Source organism: Habropoda laboriosa, unplaced genomic scaffold (genome assembly GCF_001263275.1).
Source record: "Habropoda laboriosa isolate 0110345459 unplaced genomic scaffold, ASM126327v1 scaffold1020, whole genome shotgun sequence".
NCBI lineage: Eukaryota > Metazoa > Arthropoda > Insecta > Hymenoptera > Apidae > Habropoda > Habropoda laboriosa.
Window position 1 is genome coordinate 359,287 of NW_017101109.1, and position 17,273 is coordinate 376,559.

Genomic DNA, 17,273 nt, shown 5'->3' on the forward strand with positions numbered 1-17,273 from the left:
ATGTGATAAACAATTGGCAACCAAACGGTGGCTCGCTAAAGCGATATATTATGAAATGAAATTAATTACTCAATAAGTTTTAACATTAAATTCTTTCCTCGATGTGGCCATGGTGGTCGTCAGTGACTGGAGTGCGTAAAATGTTTAGAATAATTAAAATAAAATAAATGTTGTCAACTAAAAATTTTGAACGTCATAGCTAGCTATAAAGCATAATACTATAATCCTATGCTTAAAATGTATTTTCTTGTGGCCGCCTGACAGCAACCTGTAAATCTGACGCGACAGTGAACGTGTTAATAAGTAAATGTTGTTCAAGTTATATCGTGTTTGATATCATTTTCATCAGAAAAATCTCACCAACGTGTTAAAAAAAATTCCAGATGAAAAAAAGTAAAATTAAAGAAATTATATTTTTCTATTATGATTTGTGGAGTCGTGAAATCTCGTAAAGGAAACCGACTGGTGTAGCATGACACGCTTGACTGGCTGCGAGCGAGATAGCATGGGCGCAGCAATGACGCAGAACTAGGCGTAGAACCATTTATACTGACACTTGTAGAATCCAAACTGACTGACACTTGTAGAGAATTTACTGTATTGTGAACAGCAAATTTTCGCGTTATTTTTTTGACAAGTAAAAAATTGCGATTTTATTGCTTGCTTGAACGTATGTTTACAAATGAGAATATTACTACTTCCGTGAAGAAATGAAACATATCGTGAAAAATGAAGGAGATGGTATTAATTCATTTCACTTATTTCTGGCTTGCTGCGTTTTCAGTTAACGAATATATCGATTTTACGCAACTTCGAGTGATATTTATTGTTCGTAGCATGTGGAAAGTTATTTTCCGTTTTGTAATTAATCATTAATTTTCAGGAAATATCTCGAAGGGGCAAAAATTGTGATTCATTAAGCAAGAGTCAGGTTTAATCGTATTCTCCCGATGATTCATAGGTCTAATTATTAAAATTGGCCCATTATGTTAATTTGGCGGGGAATGTATTATTCTTGGCGTAGTCGCCGGGTGTAAATGCCGGCGATTCCTCTTTCCAAGCCACCGATATGCGTTTCGCCATCGAAAATTTAAGGGGGAAGATAAGGAAGTGGTTCTCGCTGCGGCGGATAATGCATTGCAGGTCGGAGCTGTCTGTCACGTCACGTCCGACACCAAGTCAGACAGCGACGCTTTTCTGATGTACTAGCTAGTAGCTTTCTTTCCTATTCCATCGAGAGCGTTGCCTCGGGTTTTGCGTGAAATTACTTTGCAAACCGTTCGTTTTATTGATAACCGAAATTTTCCTGTATAATTGGACGGTCGAAAAGTCAATTAAACGAGAAATTAAATGCCCTCGATTTTGGTAGAACAATTAACTTTCGAATGAATTTCTATAATAGAGTTCTTTCGAGCAATTAAAAGTGGCCTACTTGTTCTGTACATTTGTCAAATTTATCGACGATTCAGCGAGGTTCTACAAATTGCGAACGAAGCTTGCTAGCAAATTGTTAAAAATTTTGATTTGACAGAAATTACCTTACGCACGGTATGTGCTGGATATTAGTCAACACTCGTTGTTGTTATTTGTATTATGGCGTCTTTCTGGTGTAGATTACCAGCTCCACGTGTTTCTGTGTTCAATTGTCTTACGTATTGTTACACCCTCAAATATTTTCCTTCTTAGTCCTCAGTTTATCTGTACTTACAACGAGTCACCCACTTTCTCCGTTACTCATACTGGACTCTTCACCTTCCAACTCTCCTGCATAGTCACAACCCAAAGTCCATCTTCCTAGAACCCTTAAATAGCCCCATTTTCCCCATTTCCACATTCATTCTCTATTTTACCACGCGCACGTCACGTAACGTCAAAATCTCCGTCAAATAAAGTTCTGTTTCTACGCAACGACGATCCTTAAGTGTTTTAATTCAGTGATACCCCAATATCTGCTCCTAGTTTCGAGGAATTGGAGCAAACCGGGCGTCACAGTATGCTTCCGTCGCGTCTTGCCGGTTTGTCGTGGTAGTCGTTCGCCTTCGTGCAGAGTTCGATGTGGCCCGGCAATTATGTTGCAAGAACTATTGTATTTATTAAGTAATAATAAAACGCCTGTAAAAACCAACAGTATGAAAAAGGAGAAGAACAAATTGAAGTACAAAGGGACCTATTTGAAGCAATAAAAATTGACCTGCAAATGTATTTTATTACAAATATATTTGTTCTCTATATTTCTCACACATGTCAATGATCAACTGAAAGAAAAAATTATTCGAAAAATTACCTTTCGAGCAAATTGTAAAAAATATCAATTTGTCATAAATTACCTAATACACACAGTATAAAAAGTAAGCAGAACAAATTGAAGTACAAAGAGGCTTATTTAGAAGCGCGCCGTCATTCACACCTACGATTCCATCGAAATTCCGGCAAGCAAGCCGCGTCGATGGCAGTGAGAGGAATTACGGGATCGAGAGGGAAAGGGCAGGCTAGAAATTCTTCGGTTTGGGCCGCGAAAGAGATCGTGTGCCACGGTCCAGCATTTGGAACCGCTGACGGGGCGGTTTTTTTAAATCGAAAACACGATGACTTTACGCTCGCGTTCCCGCCGCCATCGATCACCCCCGCAAATTGCTTTCGTACGAATTATTTTTCCTTTTTTTTTCCCCTTTCTTTCTTTCTTTCCTTTCCGCTGCTGCCTTCTTTCCCGGGTTGTCTCGAGCGCGTCGAGCTCGCACGTACAAGGCCTCACTCTCCCATCCACCTGGTTTTCGCCTCAGCCCTCCAGAAAAGTTCTCTCCAGAGCGAGAAGCCGACGCGGCTGGATTCCAAAGTACGGATTTGTTTTTCCACGTCGCTATTTACTTTTTCACGGCGGCGTGCACAGGATGAATGAGGGAAGGGAAGCCCCCGAAGGGTGAAGCAACTGGCTTTTCTCGCCCCCTTCTTCTTTCCTCCGCTTCCTTCGTTTTTTCTTTTTCTTTTTTCTCTCTCCTTTCCGTTCACTGTTCTCTCCCGCATTCCATTCGACTGCGTGTTTCTATTGAACACCAATGATGAATGGTTATTGGAATAAAGTTATGCGGCGCGCCGGCATTAATGTTGCGAAACATTCCGAAACTGGGTAAATTCGATCTGGACGTCGATGCTCGCTGTTCCGTGCTACACCGTTACACTCGAATCGCTGCCGCGAAGTTTTATTTTCACAGCTACAATGCGGATCATTTTTCGAATTGAATCGCTCACTCGGGGGGTTTTTAATGCATCGAACCGGCGAGTTTTATCAATGGGATTCTGCTGATGAACAGGACGATGTGAAAGTACTGTGTTACAGGCTGCTTCAGGAGTGGATGGTGTTGAATATTTTGATGTGTATTTTGTTTAGTTTACGAATGAAGAAGTTTGCATCGAATGAAATATAAATTTTCCATTTGTAATATTGAAAATAGAGAATGTTCGGTTTAGTGATACGAAGGATTTCTGTTAGGGATTGGGTTTATGACATGGACGCCTGTTTACGCTATTTTTCAATGCGCCCCTTTTTTTTCTTCGCGTTAATTAATTTTTCATTCAAATTGGCCACGAAGCCCAGGAAGCGTTTTATGGCTGCAGAAAAATAAATTTTCTGCGGGCCACATACCTTCCCGGTGCCCACTCGTGAACATTCAATAAACATTGACATATCATAAAACCTTTCGCGTCTCCCTGACCGCCCAAAGTCCCGTTACGCGCGGGCAACCCTTGGGCCTCATTCCCCCACCATCGCGACATACCGCCAACCTGCCAACTTGGAAATTCCAGGGTGGGCGGCATGCTCCCGGGCCAGGGAGGACCGTCCAAGAGGGTAGACCCGTCCTCATTGGCGGAAACCACCAACTTGTACCCGTACACCCATTTATAAATAAGCGCACCAACGCGGCAGAAAGACAGATCAAAAAGGGAAAATAGACAAGTAGCACGTAACGAACACACACCATCTAAAATTGTCACTCTTCAATATAAAGCCTTACAACATATTAAAGTACGTGCAAACTCTAAGTCACCACGACTTCACACCAAGAACCACCGACAATCCTGCGCCACCACTCTCGAGCATACCGCTTGTTCGAAGCGCACGACACAACAGTTTCAATCTAATTGAAATTCTAGGTCCTTTCCAATACAAATTTGCTTATATACACTACAAATCGAAGAGAGAAACTAAATACAAAAGAACGAGGAAAGTCAAAAATTAATTGAGAGAAATGGCAACGATATAAAAAAATCTATTATCATCCAATACCTGTGTCATAAAAATTTAATAAAGCACCAAGTAATACTTTATCCGGGACGAAAATTCAAGAACATTTCCTGACCAAACTTGCACGTTCTCATTTCGCCTTTAGTATAAGTAGAATATACTCGAAAGTTCACTTACCCATTTCCGGGATCCCCCTGTATGCAGAACAGCGAGCACGAAAACTGGCAGCCTTTTCCGTTTCCAATTTCTGGGTCAGCCGGTTAAGAGTATCCTCCAGCCTCGTGAAGATTCGTAGATCCTTAGCAAGGAGATCCGGAAACGTGGTGGAAAATTAAACATGCCTACGGGCGGTGTGTAATCGAACCGAGCTCGTGCTTCGATCGTACAGAATCCCACCCCCGTTCTCCGGCACGATGACTCGCTCGGGGGAAAACGGCTCGTTTGGACGTCGTAGAAACGTGCGGTTTAACGCCGTGGAATCTTCGGTAGTAGGGAATCGTATTCGCTGAACCGGGGAAAAAATTCCGGAAGGAAGAGAACCCTCGTTACCTTCCTTCTTTATTGTATATTCGTGTACGTGTATATATATGTGTATTTTTTTTCGCTCTCGTTCGTTCGATATCTCGGAACCGACCTGGAGGAGATCGTGCTTCAAAGGAGGAAATCCTAATAAAAAGCAAGCGATAGAACGGAAACGAAGAAAGTTCAAAGTCCGTTCGAGAAGGAGTATGATACTGAGAGAGAGAGAGAGAGAGAGAGAGAGAGAGAGAGAGAGAGAGAGAGAGGGGGGGGGGGGGGGGTTCGCCTTCTCCTTCGATGCTCATAGAAATTCCGTGGCGTTCGTGAGCAGTTCCGCAAGGACTAGAACGCCGTAAGCAAAGTGCCACACGGTCTCGTACACAACTGTACATAATCGTGGCTATAGATAAGGCGAGGTTGAGTTGAGCCGGAGTAATGTATCTCGTGGACGTACGGAATGAAAATTTACACCCCTCGAGCTTTCGGCTATCGCTGTGTTTAATGCGAATTGTTTGCTCCGCCACTTGGATCATCTTGCTTATTTTTCCTTGTTTGTTGCAGGGACAAGGTGTTCAGGCTGAATCTGAGCAACATCAGTCATTCGAACTGTGAGGTGAGTACCTTCTTATTTCCACATATTCTGAGATATTTTCTCGTATGAAATTATAAATTAAAAATTTCTGAAACACCCAGAATATGATTTACACAAAAGAAAAAGGACTTTACGTAACATCGACGCGTGGAGCTGCAAAACATGTTGCATGGTAAGCCAGACGTTTTTCGCTTAGAATTTACAAAACTCATGATAGTTGAGTTTTGTGTACGTACGAAGAGTAACAATGTTTACCAATTCTCTTACATTCTTACATTAATCATTCGAACGAAGAAATTAAAAATTGTACTTTTGTGTGCTTCGAAGTGATTGATATTTTAAAGCTCGCGGTTCTAATTCCTGGGAGACGGACTGCGTTATAAAAGTAGCTGTCAGCCTTTTCTTGTTTAAACGCTTTATTGCCGATAGTTAAATTGACAATTTCTCGAATTTTATATGAGCTTGAAGTTCCTGATCACGGTGTCTAATAACTTTTAACGTCGGTTAGAAAAGTTTCACGATGGAGAAAGCTCGCTTCGAGTGAAAACTTTAAAGCACTCTTACGGTGATCAAGCAGTATGTATATGTATAAGTAGCGATGAAAATGGAAGACCCGCATAAAAAATTCTTTTTACGAGTTAAAATGATGCCATTTCGCGGCAAGTAATACGATCTAATAAAAAGCAAATTTAAGAAAGAGACGATACATAGTACATTGACAAATATTCAACTGTTTAACCTCTTCAGGAACACCGACGCATACGTGTACCTTTAAATTTTCCGAAAATTCCGATATTTGCCACAGAGAAAATATGAAAAACGCAATCTCCCAGCAAGGAAAGCAGTTCAACTGCTATCGATTTAACACGAATATAACTACATAAAAAATTAGACCAATAGTTTCTAATTTAAAAAGAATCATCCCTGAAGAGGTTAAAATAAAAAATTTGTGAACAATCGTAAGCAATATACGCTACACGGTACTTCGTGAAACACATATTTCCTTATGGTACATAAAATCAAACAGCACGCTACTTTTCAAACAAATACAATTTCATAGAACCGTCTCCCCCTTTACAATACCCACCGTAGTACCCCCTGCTGTTTCGACTCGATCCATACAGGAATCGCACAGCTGGCAACGAAACAACAAAAGTAGTAATTTACATTTATAACCTCCGCCATGGACCGCCATGGTGGTCCTCCATAAAACTGAATCCGTATCCCCGGCATCTTCTCGCCGCTCGACAAATCTTCCGCCGTTTTGTCACTTTTCCGAATCCCCGTTCTCCTAATTCGTAACAAACAACGGTGCACACAGTGGCGTTAGACGACGTCTAAAGAGCAACCTTCTGTCCCCCGCGTCATGCTTCGATTAGCATCAAACGTCGCGTAACGCTTGACCCCCCTCTGTAGCGCGGCGATAAAACACGGTCCCGATCGTAAATCCGAAAACGGTTCCTCGACGTTCCCCATAAAACTGTCAATCATGCCTGGTCGAAAACGTCGCCTACATCATCGCGACAGCTGACGACTCTACTCGTCGCTAAGCGATCCATTGTAGACGAACTATGCGTGTCCCGATTTTTCCACGCACTCTTTCACCCTCCCCGGGCTTTTCTTTCATTCCACCTGGATACATCGGTGCGTCGCGTGTTCTCGTGGCGCCGCGCGTCGAACAATCGACGCTCAGCGTAATGCACGCCGCTGAAAATGGACTGATCGCCGCGGTGGAAATTCTGTGACACTTCGCGGGGTCTTTTTTTTCGGTACAGAGAGGGTTTTACCTCTTTTCATTCGGTTTTATGCTATATATCCGCGCAGCGACAGGGAAGTTTGATGTTTGGCTAGGATAAAAAACGGATTTTTTACGGCGATTTTGTAGCTTCGACTGGAAATATTTAGCGCGCGACGTTTAGGTGCGTGTGGAAACATTCGGTCCTCTGTCTTGCATGGTCGAATCTTAACTTAGGAAACGTTAGGATAATTCTCTGTAACGTGATTTTTCTTCGTTCGTGAGAAGAATAATTATTAACGAAGTAATAATAATTATTACAAAGGAATTTGCTAGTAATAATGTAACAATAACATGGCGTTAGAAAGTGTTAATTTTATTTTGTAATAAAATACTACTTCCTATTCTTCTTCAAATGAACTTACTAAAGTTACCTGAAAATCTCTGCGTCTACAATCAATTTCCTATTACAGAAGAATATCGGTAAGGGTTGAATTTTTGCATTCAGACAAAGAAAAATTCCATTTTCGAAAATTGTCCGGTATCGCGTTAACACGTTCCACGTGTGAACAACCACGCTGCACAATTCCACCTAACAGAAAACAACACAGAACCAAGCAGACGCATCTTGCACCAGCGGCAAGCATAATTGCACGAACGAAACCGGCTGCAATCTTCTTCACACGCTTTGAGCCAGCCAGTTGCGTTTCATTTAGCGTCTCATTCAACGGCATCTGGTTAAATTTTTCGCGCGCACAGGTGCGCTTACTTGTCGAGAGAGGCGCAAAAGCGCGACGGTTAGGTTCGTTCGCGGAGATTGAATTGGAATTGCTTTGTCGAAGCCGACGTCGGCGACGGCGACGGCGACGTTCGCGTGGTCACCTGCAGTCCGATTGTTGGGCACTGTCAGGGAAGGAAAATTGCTTTTTAACCCTCTCCACAACGATCGCAAGTCTCGAGATGGCGAAGCTTGAACGCCACCCTCTCTGTCCGCCACGCTGCAATGCTTTTTACGAAGACCGAAATCCGATCCGTGGAAAACCTCACTTGCCGCTCGTTCTTTTGTCTTCTTTCTGCCCGTTACTCGAAACGCCTCCATCGAAATTGCCATTAACCTTCATTCCGTCGCTTCCTCCGTTCTTCTTCGTTTCTGCGTTTCTCTCCTCTTTTGTCCACGATCGAGGCTACGTCGCCTCGATAGCTGGTTATCTCCGACGACCAATGCACCTCACTTTCGATTCGTATTTAGGAGAGAATGGCCGCTTCGACGATTGTCGAGGAATTGATCTTCGCGAACGACGTTTCGATCGTATTGTTATGGATAGTGGAGAGTTTGGTGTCGCGGAATTAGTTTTGAGGAAAGGGATAAGTTCCTTTGCATTTTTGGTGATTATGTTGCTGGAATTTTAGAATTTCGAAGTTTCATATTTTTGGAATTTTCGGAATATTAATGCTCCCATGACGATGTCGGTCTAATGTCGAAGCAGACTATTATGTTACTAAAATTTGAAAGTTTAACAATTTTAGAATATCCAGAATATTGATGCTTCCATAAGGATGTCAATTTAACGTACGCGAGACAGAATCATAATTTATCTTTTTTTAATTTGCAAATACCCTGCTCTAAGGTTCAGCTATGTTACGCAAATAGAAATTTCGTATCAAGATATTTTATACGTAAGTCCACTTCGTTTTCCCGAAAATATGAAATCAAGCTTGCTCGATCGATCGTTGGAGAAGCTACAAAAAAAAAGAAAAAAAAAAAAACTGACAGCAGCGCGATGTCATTCTTCCGCGCAATATCGCGCGAGCCTAGCTAGCGCTGGCACAGAGTGTGCAGAGGACGCGGCGGCAAAGTGTTTGTGTACGCGGGAACAAGAAGAGCCGCAGTTATTGATGACAAGCGGGGATAACGAGCGCGCGGGACGTTATTAAATTTTGAGTGGATTGTAGCCAATAAATTGAAAGGCGCCGCGCGCGTTACACTCGGCCGACGCGCGTTCAACGTTTCAAACCCACCGTCAGATTCTCAAATTCGCTAAATCGTCCCACTTAACGAGCGAGGGGGCAAACAGAAATCGAGTGTAAAAAGAGAAACAAACCTAGCGCAAAAAAAAAAAAAAAATAGAAGAAGAGCTAGAAAAGGTGGGTTGGAAGAAAAGGGGTGAAAGAAGAAAAGTGCAGGAAGGAGAACGTAAGAGAAAACAATTTTCGAGGTATCGAGCGTACATCGAAGAGTAGCTTTTCACGTATCTTTACCTTCTACAGTCCATTGAAATCGGCCATTGAATTCCGTCGGATTCCCCCGGGGGGTGAGAGAAGAGTTTCACCTCGGCGAGGGAAAAAAGTCTTTCTCGATACTGGTTCTCTATGGCCGGGCACAAAGAACGGCGAAACGACGCTCCGCTACAGGGGAGAGGAAACGGCAATTCGAAAATGCAATTATTCGGGCAACGTATCGTTCACCGTGCCACCTGTCGCGAAACCGAAAACCACCCCAAATAGAGGATGAAAAAAAAATCACTGTGAAAAAGTAAAGGGGAGATATAGATAGAGGGAGAGAGAAAGAGAGAGGGAAAGTGGAGACCGAGTCAACAACCCTGTTCCCGTTTCCCTCCACGGCCAGATGTGACGATTGTGACGACACGAAAAAATAATTTAAAAGCGGAGAACAACGCGCGATCACTGGACGGGGACCGCGTGTTGTTGGAAAAAAAATAAAAAAAAAGGGGTAACGCTCGAGTTTCGTTCTTTCGCCGTGGCCCCATAGCCGACTACGTATCGTATTTCTAGCGAGGCCTTTTTTCTTTAATTATGATCGTCCGTACGGTCCGCGAATGGTAAATTGAAGCGCGTAAAACAGTCGCGTATCGCGTTTCCAGTGACACGACTGTTGGTCCTTAATATTCGCGTTTTTTATATACCTGGACTTGGCCTCTCGATTGTAAATTTTTGATAGGAATGGATTTATAAAATTTGTGTATTAATAGAGAAAAAATTCGAACGTCCCTTCTCGCGATCCGTTTCGTTTTACGTCGAAACTTACAATTTCCCTACTTCTACAACCTCCTTTATTTTTCTGTCGAACGTGAATACGGGGACCCGCGAGAACTTTATCTCTTATCTTGTCACGTTATGAGGTCGTGTCGTGTTCGAAGTTACCTGGCACGAACCGTTACAGCTCGGCAACGGTTACAATAAAATTCCATCGCGGGGCTGACGTTACCGCAGAGTTTAGTTCCATGGAGAATTCCGAGGGAATGTGGTTTCGACTTTGTTCACCGCGGCACCGTCATGTCGTGACCAAACATTAACACGTCGAACGCTTTGCGTTTGCTCTGCAAACGCCGTATCATCCGCTGACATCGTTCCTAAACCCATGGAAAGAACCTCCTCTTCTCTCTCGTCGAAGGAGAATAATCCGGATGAAAAGCTTCCTAGCCTCGATCGACAGAACGGCGTAAAGGCGTAATTGGCCCAAGTTGAGTTTTAATTTCGCTCGTTACCGAGTTCGTCAGAGCGAAACAAAAAATATAGGAGGCTTATCGGGATCGGCATAAGTACTAGGGAATAATTTAAACACGCTCCACCAATTCCCATCTGATTTCAATTTTATCATTAATAAATGCAAACTACGCTTCCCTTGCGGAACTTTGGTCCAGCTGTTTGCGAACTTCCTCCGGTGTCGTTACGAAGTTAAACCCACCAAGGAACCGCGTCCGCCATCTTGGTACTACGCGGCATTCTCCTCGAGACTTCTACGTACACTGGTCGAAGAGAAGAGAGAGTGAAAAAAGAAGGAAAAAATGAAGTAAAAGGATGACGAGGGTTAACTCGATCCCCTCTTTGCTCCGGCGCTACTGAAACGAGGAGGGGTATAGGGTTAGCATGAAAAATTCGCGAAAGTTGGCCAGTCTAGAGGCGGGGCGCAGTTACAATGAAATCCCATTGCGAGGCCGGTGTTGCCACCGCAGAGTTCGATTCCATGGAGAATTAACGGGAATGGGATTTCGATTTTACTCGCGGTAGTGGCGTGGTAACGTAGCCGTAAAACGTTAGCGCAGGCTCAGCCAGGCCGCAGAACCCTGCCACCCCCCGTGACAAACCCCCAGGGGTGTTTCACGCTGGCCATAGGGGGAGAGAGGGAGAGGACCGTAACGTTACGTGGCGGTGAGCTGCAAAGCGAGAAAAGAAAAAAAAAGGGAGGGAAAAAGGAGAGAACTAGGGAACGTAAGAAGGCGGGCCTAGCACGGCCTGATGCAATTTCGCGTTTTGCATACATGCATAGCGATTGCGGTCCGGGAGCAGACCGCAGAGCGGTATATCCTGTTCCGGCACGGACTCGGCCACGGGGAAATTGATACGCTCAAAGACACTTCCATCCCTCTGGGTTCCGCGCTTCTGTTTGCTCGGCTCGGTCCACTGGAAGTAGAACGTCTTATTATGTTCTTTGTCCGCGGTGGATAGGAGAGATTGCCGTGGTAGAAAGGTGGATACTTTGTTTTGATTGGGGACATTGATCGTGCTTTCAGGAGGATGTTTGAGTGGTTTGCAACGGGACGAAAATGGACCGATTGATATCGCGGATGATAGATGGATATCGAAATTGTTCGTTGTTGGGATAAATTTGGTTTGTAGATTGCTGGATTTATTATTTTCAATGGGCTGCAAGTTTGCGTGCGCAACGATTCGGTTGTTATAATAATTTGAGGGCTGTTGCTTTGTGAGGAAGTAACGATTCGTTTTATTCGTTCCATATTTGGGGTCATCGAAAATTTTCATAAAAAGCAAAATTTCTATAGAAAAATAATATTAGGTCGTCCCATAAGTCTACATTTTAATGAAAATCCAAAGAAATTAAAAAAAAAGAAAAGGAGAAAAAGGTTGTGGAATGAGAAGACACAAAGGTTCGTTGAAAATATTGATCCAAATTAAAAAAATTCGACACGAACTTGCAGAACGACCTAATACATTTACCCAATCGACAGACGCGATTTGCAATTTTCTCCCATCAACGTGTACGAGAAACATTAAGACACGGACACGCAGCTGCATCCGAAGAAACGATCGATCAATCGTAATCCACGTCGCGTAGAGTTCATTCCGTGGACGCGTACGGAAAATTAGCTCATCTGGACGCAGGCTAGTTCGTACGGGTGTCTATTTCCATAATGAACCGTTTGAACGCGACAGGATTGCCTCGCGATAGGGAACGATCTGTCGGTTCCATTAATTTCACCGACTTAAATCGAAGCTGTGCGTGAGTGGGGCACGAAAATCGAGTTGCAAAACGCGAACGGTTACCACGTCTATATATTTCGCCTAACCGTGGATCGATTCGATACTATCTCCAGTGTCCTGCGAGACACGTCACGCGACACTATGCGATTCTCCCTCGCGCGTTCGAACCCAGACAATGGCTCCATGCTAATCCGTGTCTGCGTTACAATTTCATAAGGGGGAGAGAAAGAAAAGTTTCGAGGCTGTGCGTCAGTCCTCGGGGACAATTCCGCGCCCCCGTACGTTCCACGCGAGTTGTAACAACACGTGGTGCATGGAACGACGCTCGTGCATCTTGCAGAAGCTGTTGCCGCCACGTTCTCGCGAAAACACGTGAAACGAATGATTCGTAACTGGCAATTTTCTTACCACGCGACGACTGCAACTTGGTGGTCTTTCGATTGAATTAGCGTGCACCGAATGCTCGATGTTTTGCGTTGGAGAGGTGTATCGATCTTTGTGTAGGGATTGATGTAGGAGCAACAAGCTTACGGTCAGCTTTTGCAAGGGAAATTATAAAAGTTTCTGTGTCCCTTGTTCTTCGTTCAGATTGCCAAGTAATAGCTGGTCTCTGAAGTTATTGGACGAAGTTATCGAGGTTCTGAATGGGAAATTTTTTATTTCTTCATTCTTGCGAAGATTTCTTTTTCCAAATGTCGAGATTGTTCGATATTCTTATAGTTCTATTTAAAATTGTACAGAACGAACGTTTCTTTCTTCAGCGAAAAAAGGACGCGCGCTACAGACCCAAGGAGAACGTTATACCTTCCAATATCCAATCATTGTCTCCCGTTAATCAATCGAAAGAGCCTTTGAAAGGTATCAGCGTGGATGCACCCGAGAAGCGAAACGAGTGGACAGGATTTAGGGAGTCTCTTCTCAAAGGAAACCCATGACTCAGAGCCTCGCAATCTTTGTATCTTTATCGTCGACTCCGGGGACATGCATCGAACGATAAAATCATTCAGACCGGATTCGATCCTTTATCCGTCGTTGCCCTTTCAGCGTACCAGCTGAAGTGTTCCTCCGCGCGAAGACAAAGGGAGGAAGCACGAAAAAAAGCGTAAAAGAAGGAAGAAGAGAAAAGTATAAGATTCGATACGACGAAGAAGGAACTACGAGGTTTGCATCGATCTCTGGATCGTTCGACGAGGAAAATCGTTGATCGGAAAAGCGAAGCTCCGCTGCTGGTGGCCGAGTCGAGTCTGTGAACGGTCGGTGGTGCACACAGGTGGATCAGCGGAAGGGAAACCAGGAGGAAAAAAGGGTAAAGGTCGAACGAGAGAAACTCAAGTGGTTTCACCCGGGGGCCAGAGAAAATCGGAATCTATAAAACACCAGTACGCCCAATAAAACAACGTCCAATCCGGGACGAGATCAGGATACACGATACCAACGGATACCAGCTATCCGTCCCAGAGTAACCGCATCGCATCAGCTTCCTCTCCCCTTTCGCCGGAAACTCTCTCCACCACGACGACTGCAACTTCGGGAGATTGGACGCGGGGGCGGTTTTACGTTTACATGACGGCAGTAAAGTATTAAGAAGCCCTCCGTGGGATTTACACGGCTGTAAAGCCGCGGATGAGATACCGCTGCGCGCCTCCGCTGCTGATGCTGCTCTGCGGCTGAGAGGGTTTCCGGTGCTAGCAGTCGGTCGGTAGGATTGTATTGGCCACGTCCGGAAGATTTATGCGTCTTTTATGCCCGGGAAACGCGGTAATAATGAGTCTCTGGATTTATTTCGCTATCGCCGTATCGCTATCCACGACTCTGTCCCGATTTGGTCATTTCGCGAAAGAAACTTTTTCACAGAAACAGATTTCGATGGTGTATAACGACGATGTGAACAGAGTGATGATTTTGTGACTATCGTTAATGAATTGTTTGGCGGTAGAAACAGCGACACAGTGGTAGAATGGAAATGATATTGTTTTATGAGAAGTTTGAGAAATTGCATCGCGAAATTCATTTGTGAAAATTCTTCGCTTCTCCGCTCCGCTTTTACCGTGATTTTACACGAATATTAAGCTGATGGACGTACTTGCTTGTTCAATGAAAATTGCGCCTGTGACGAATATCGTGTATCACCGGTAACCGACATGTTAATCATAATTTATCAGACGAGTTCATATGAAATACGACACAATAGAGATCGAGACTCTGCACCGAATAATTTTAGCGATATTAATTTGTAACGCGTTTAATTCCTCACACACTCTCTCTCTCTGCACCCTGTGTTGAATATTTCAGCTCCTTGTTTCGACATACGCGTGTCTACTTGTGCGTAAAAATTAACGATGTCTCGTTTCTTTTTCGAATGAAAATATTGGATTAAACGAGACGACGAAACACACGCTTTGTATCGCATCAATGGGAAGAGATAACGTGAGTTATCAAATACGACGTGTCTCGCGATGGAACAGCCAGGGAACCGTTTGGAAAAATAATCATTCTCTCGCCTGAAGTTTTCGCGATGACCTAGAAATATCGCGTTCAGAAAGAGCAACGACTGGGGAATACAGGAGGGGATGATTAAAAACTTCTCATTTAGGTTCTCTTATTTTTACCCTGCCCTTATTACGATGTGGGACCGAGCGTTATCTCGGCGCAAAATTAAGAGGTCTTGCCCGGCCACCTTCTACTTTTCATTCTCCGTGCTTTTCACGAGAAGAAGAAATGGTACGGGCACAAAGATCATTCGAAGTCACCGCCAACCTTCTTCGATCAAAGCCTTCGTCATTAAAAACAAAAAAAAAAAAAACGAAGAAAAATCCTTGGCAACCGCGCGAGAAAATTAAAAAAAAAAAAAAATGGAATGGAATTACACACGTGGAAAGCATTGGAGAGCATTTTTTCTACGGTTCGAGCTTGCAGAGGATGAGATGGCCCTGTATCGAGGGTGGTTGGCAGCGAAGAAGAAGAAGAAGAAGTAGCAAACAATTCTGCCAAGCACTGAAATATAAACGGGCAGGTCCGTTGCTTTCTAGAATGATGGCATTAAATATACATTTCGCGTTGGGGCCACTCTGTATAACTTCGGTGCTGCTCCTGCTTTGCCTTCGGAATTTCTATCCCTAACGCCCGGCGCTCACCCTCGCGCGAGCGAGCTTCTTTCCTCCTTTCTCGTCCCGCCTCGCGTTTCGATGCCGGCATCCCTTGCCTCGATGGGGGGAAGTAGGCACTAGTCGTGTACAAGCTGTAACGCGGAGTTTATTGCAACGATGAATTTGGGATAAGACCTGGGCGAAATTTCAGTTTGATGAGGCTCTTCTGCGCAGAGGCGGCACGCCATTCGAGAGAGAAGCAGCTTTCTTCTCTCGAGAGTCTGCCTCTCCTCGGTGACAATCTTGCTTCTCGAATACGCGGCTTGTGCAAAAAGAGGAGACACCCCTCTGTCTCGTTTTCACCGTGAATTTATGCCTCTACATTTCTGCTACGTCCCCCCTGGGGTCTATTAACTGTGGGACTGATGGATTGCTTAGTGGCGTCATGGTTGGTAAATGTTTGATTAAGTTGGACGGTGTAGTGGAAGTATTGTTGTGTGTTTTATGGGAAAATTGTTGAGAGATTTTTTAAGCGAGTTTTTGGATAGTTTGTTTATAATATTGTTAGTTGATAATTTATTTAAGATTGTTCAACTGATATTTTCGACTCTAAAGATCGCTTTTCTCAAAAAGATGAATAAAGAACAAGGTACAAGTGCATTACAAATGAAACATAAATAAACCGTATTTATTCCGCACAATGTGAACTGATTGTGAAAGTAATATTTGTTCTGGATTGTATTTTTCATACATGTCTTTGGCAACTGTCGCGTATCAGTTTATATTTATTATCGTTTTCAACGTAAACAAAGCACCTCTCACTCTTCTAAATTGTTATTGTCGACATTTTTTTTTGTCTGCTGCTTCTATTCCAGTTACAACTTATTTATATAAACACACTTCGTGCCTAATAAACTTTTCGCCTTAGAGCAGCTATCGGAGCTGATAAAGCTCTTGGAAACACGATTAAGAAACACCTATGCAACAATTGTTACCATTCCGCGAGAAGTCACAGTTCTCGATAATCCTCTCAATATTTATTCTACCTAATTACACGCAAGAACAGCGCGCAAAATCTGTATCACTTTCTTGAAAACTTTCTGCTGAAGAACATGCTCCAAGAGCGCTAAAAATGTTCACAGCGCAAAAAACTCTTCAACTCGGTGAGAACTACTTTCAAGAATATACGTTTCACTCCCGCGAACAATGAATGAAAAAAGGCGAAAAAGGAAAAACGCTTCAAAGGATTTCCCCCCCCGTTGGTCCTCTTTTCCTCTCTTTCGCCGGTATTTAGACGCGCGCGCGCGCGCGGCCGCGACGGTCTTCGCGGAAACTTGTAAATAAATGGATTACCGTGGTGCACGAGTGCTCGTAGAGCCGGTGCTAACGCAGTTTTAAATCCGTTCCGCGGATAATCACGACGAAGCCAGCAGCAACCGCGCGCGGCGAAAGAGAAAAGACAAACAAAATTCCGCGGAAGTTTCGCGATGAAAAATTCTCACGGTTCCGTTCACGGAATCCTCCTTATCCTTCTCCTCTCCTCTCCTCCTCCACAAGCGCCGCAAACTTGTTTACACATCCCGTTTCCTTGATTTTTCCTTTCCACCGAAATGAATTCGTTCGTACACGACTCGATTACTATCTTTTTTTCTTTCCTCCTTCGGCGATAAATCGAAAGGAAACTTGTGCATACAGGCTTCGTTCCCAGCGTTCATTACACCTCTTCGAATTCTAATACCGCGGTGTCGTCGAAAGAAAAATAGTGGGCGTACCGAAGTGTCGTTCGTTTGATCACGCGCGAGTTTGTCTTCGCGAAGATTTCTCTCAGCTACGCGACACCGAGAAATCGGCCAGTCTAGA

General features: G+C 43.8%; 1 protein-coding gene across 1 annotated transcript in view; it reads left to right on the plus strand.

Annotated features, from left to right (window-relative positions):
- LOC108578037 (semaphorin-2A) overlaps positions 1 to 17,273 on the plus strand; it is an 81,016-nt gene that overhangs the window by 26,451 nt on the left and 37,292 nt on the right. The window contains exon 3 of the mRNA XM_017941283.1: positions 5,321 to 5,372. Coding sequence (XP_017796772.1) covers positions 5,321 to 5,372 — 52 coding nt within the window. The remainder of the gene's footprint in view (positions 1 to 5,320; positions 5,373 to 17,273) is intronic.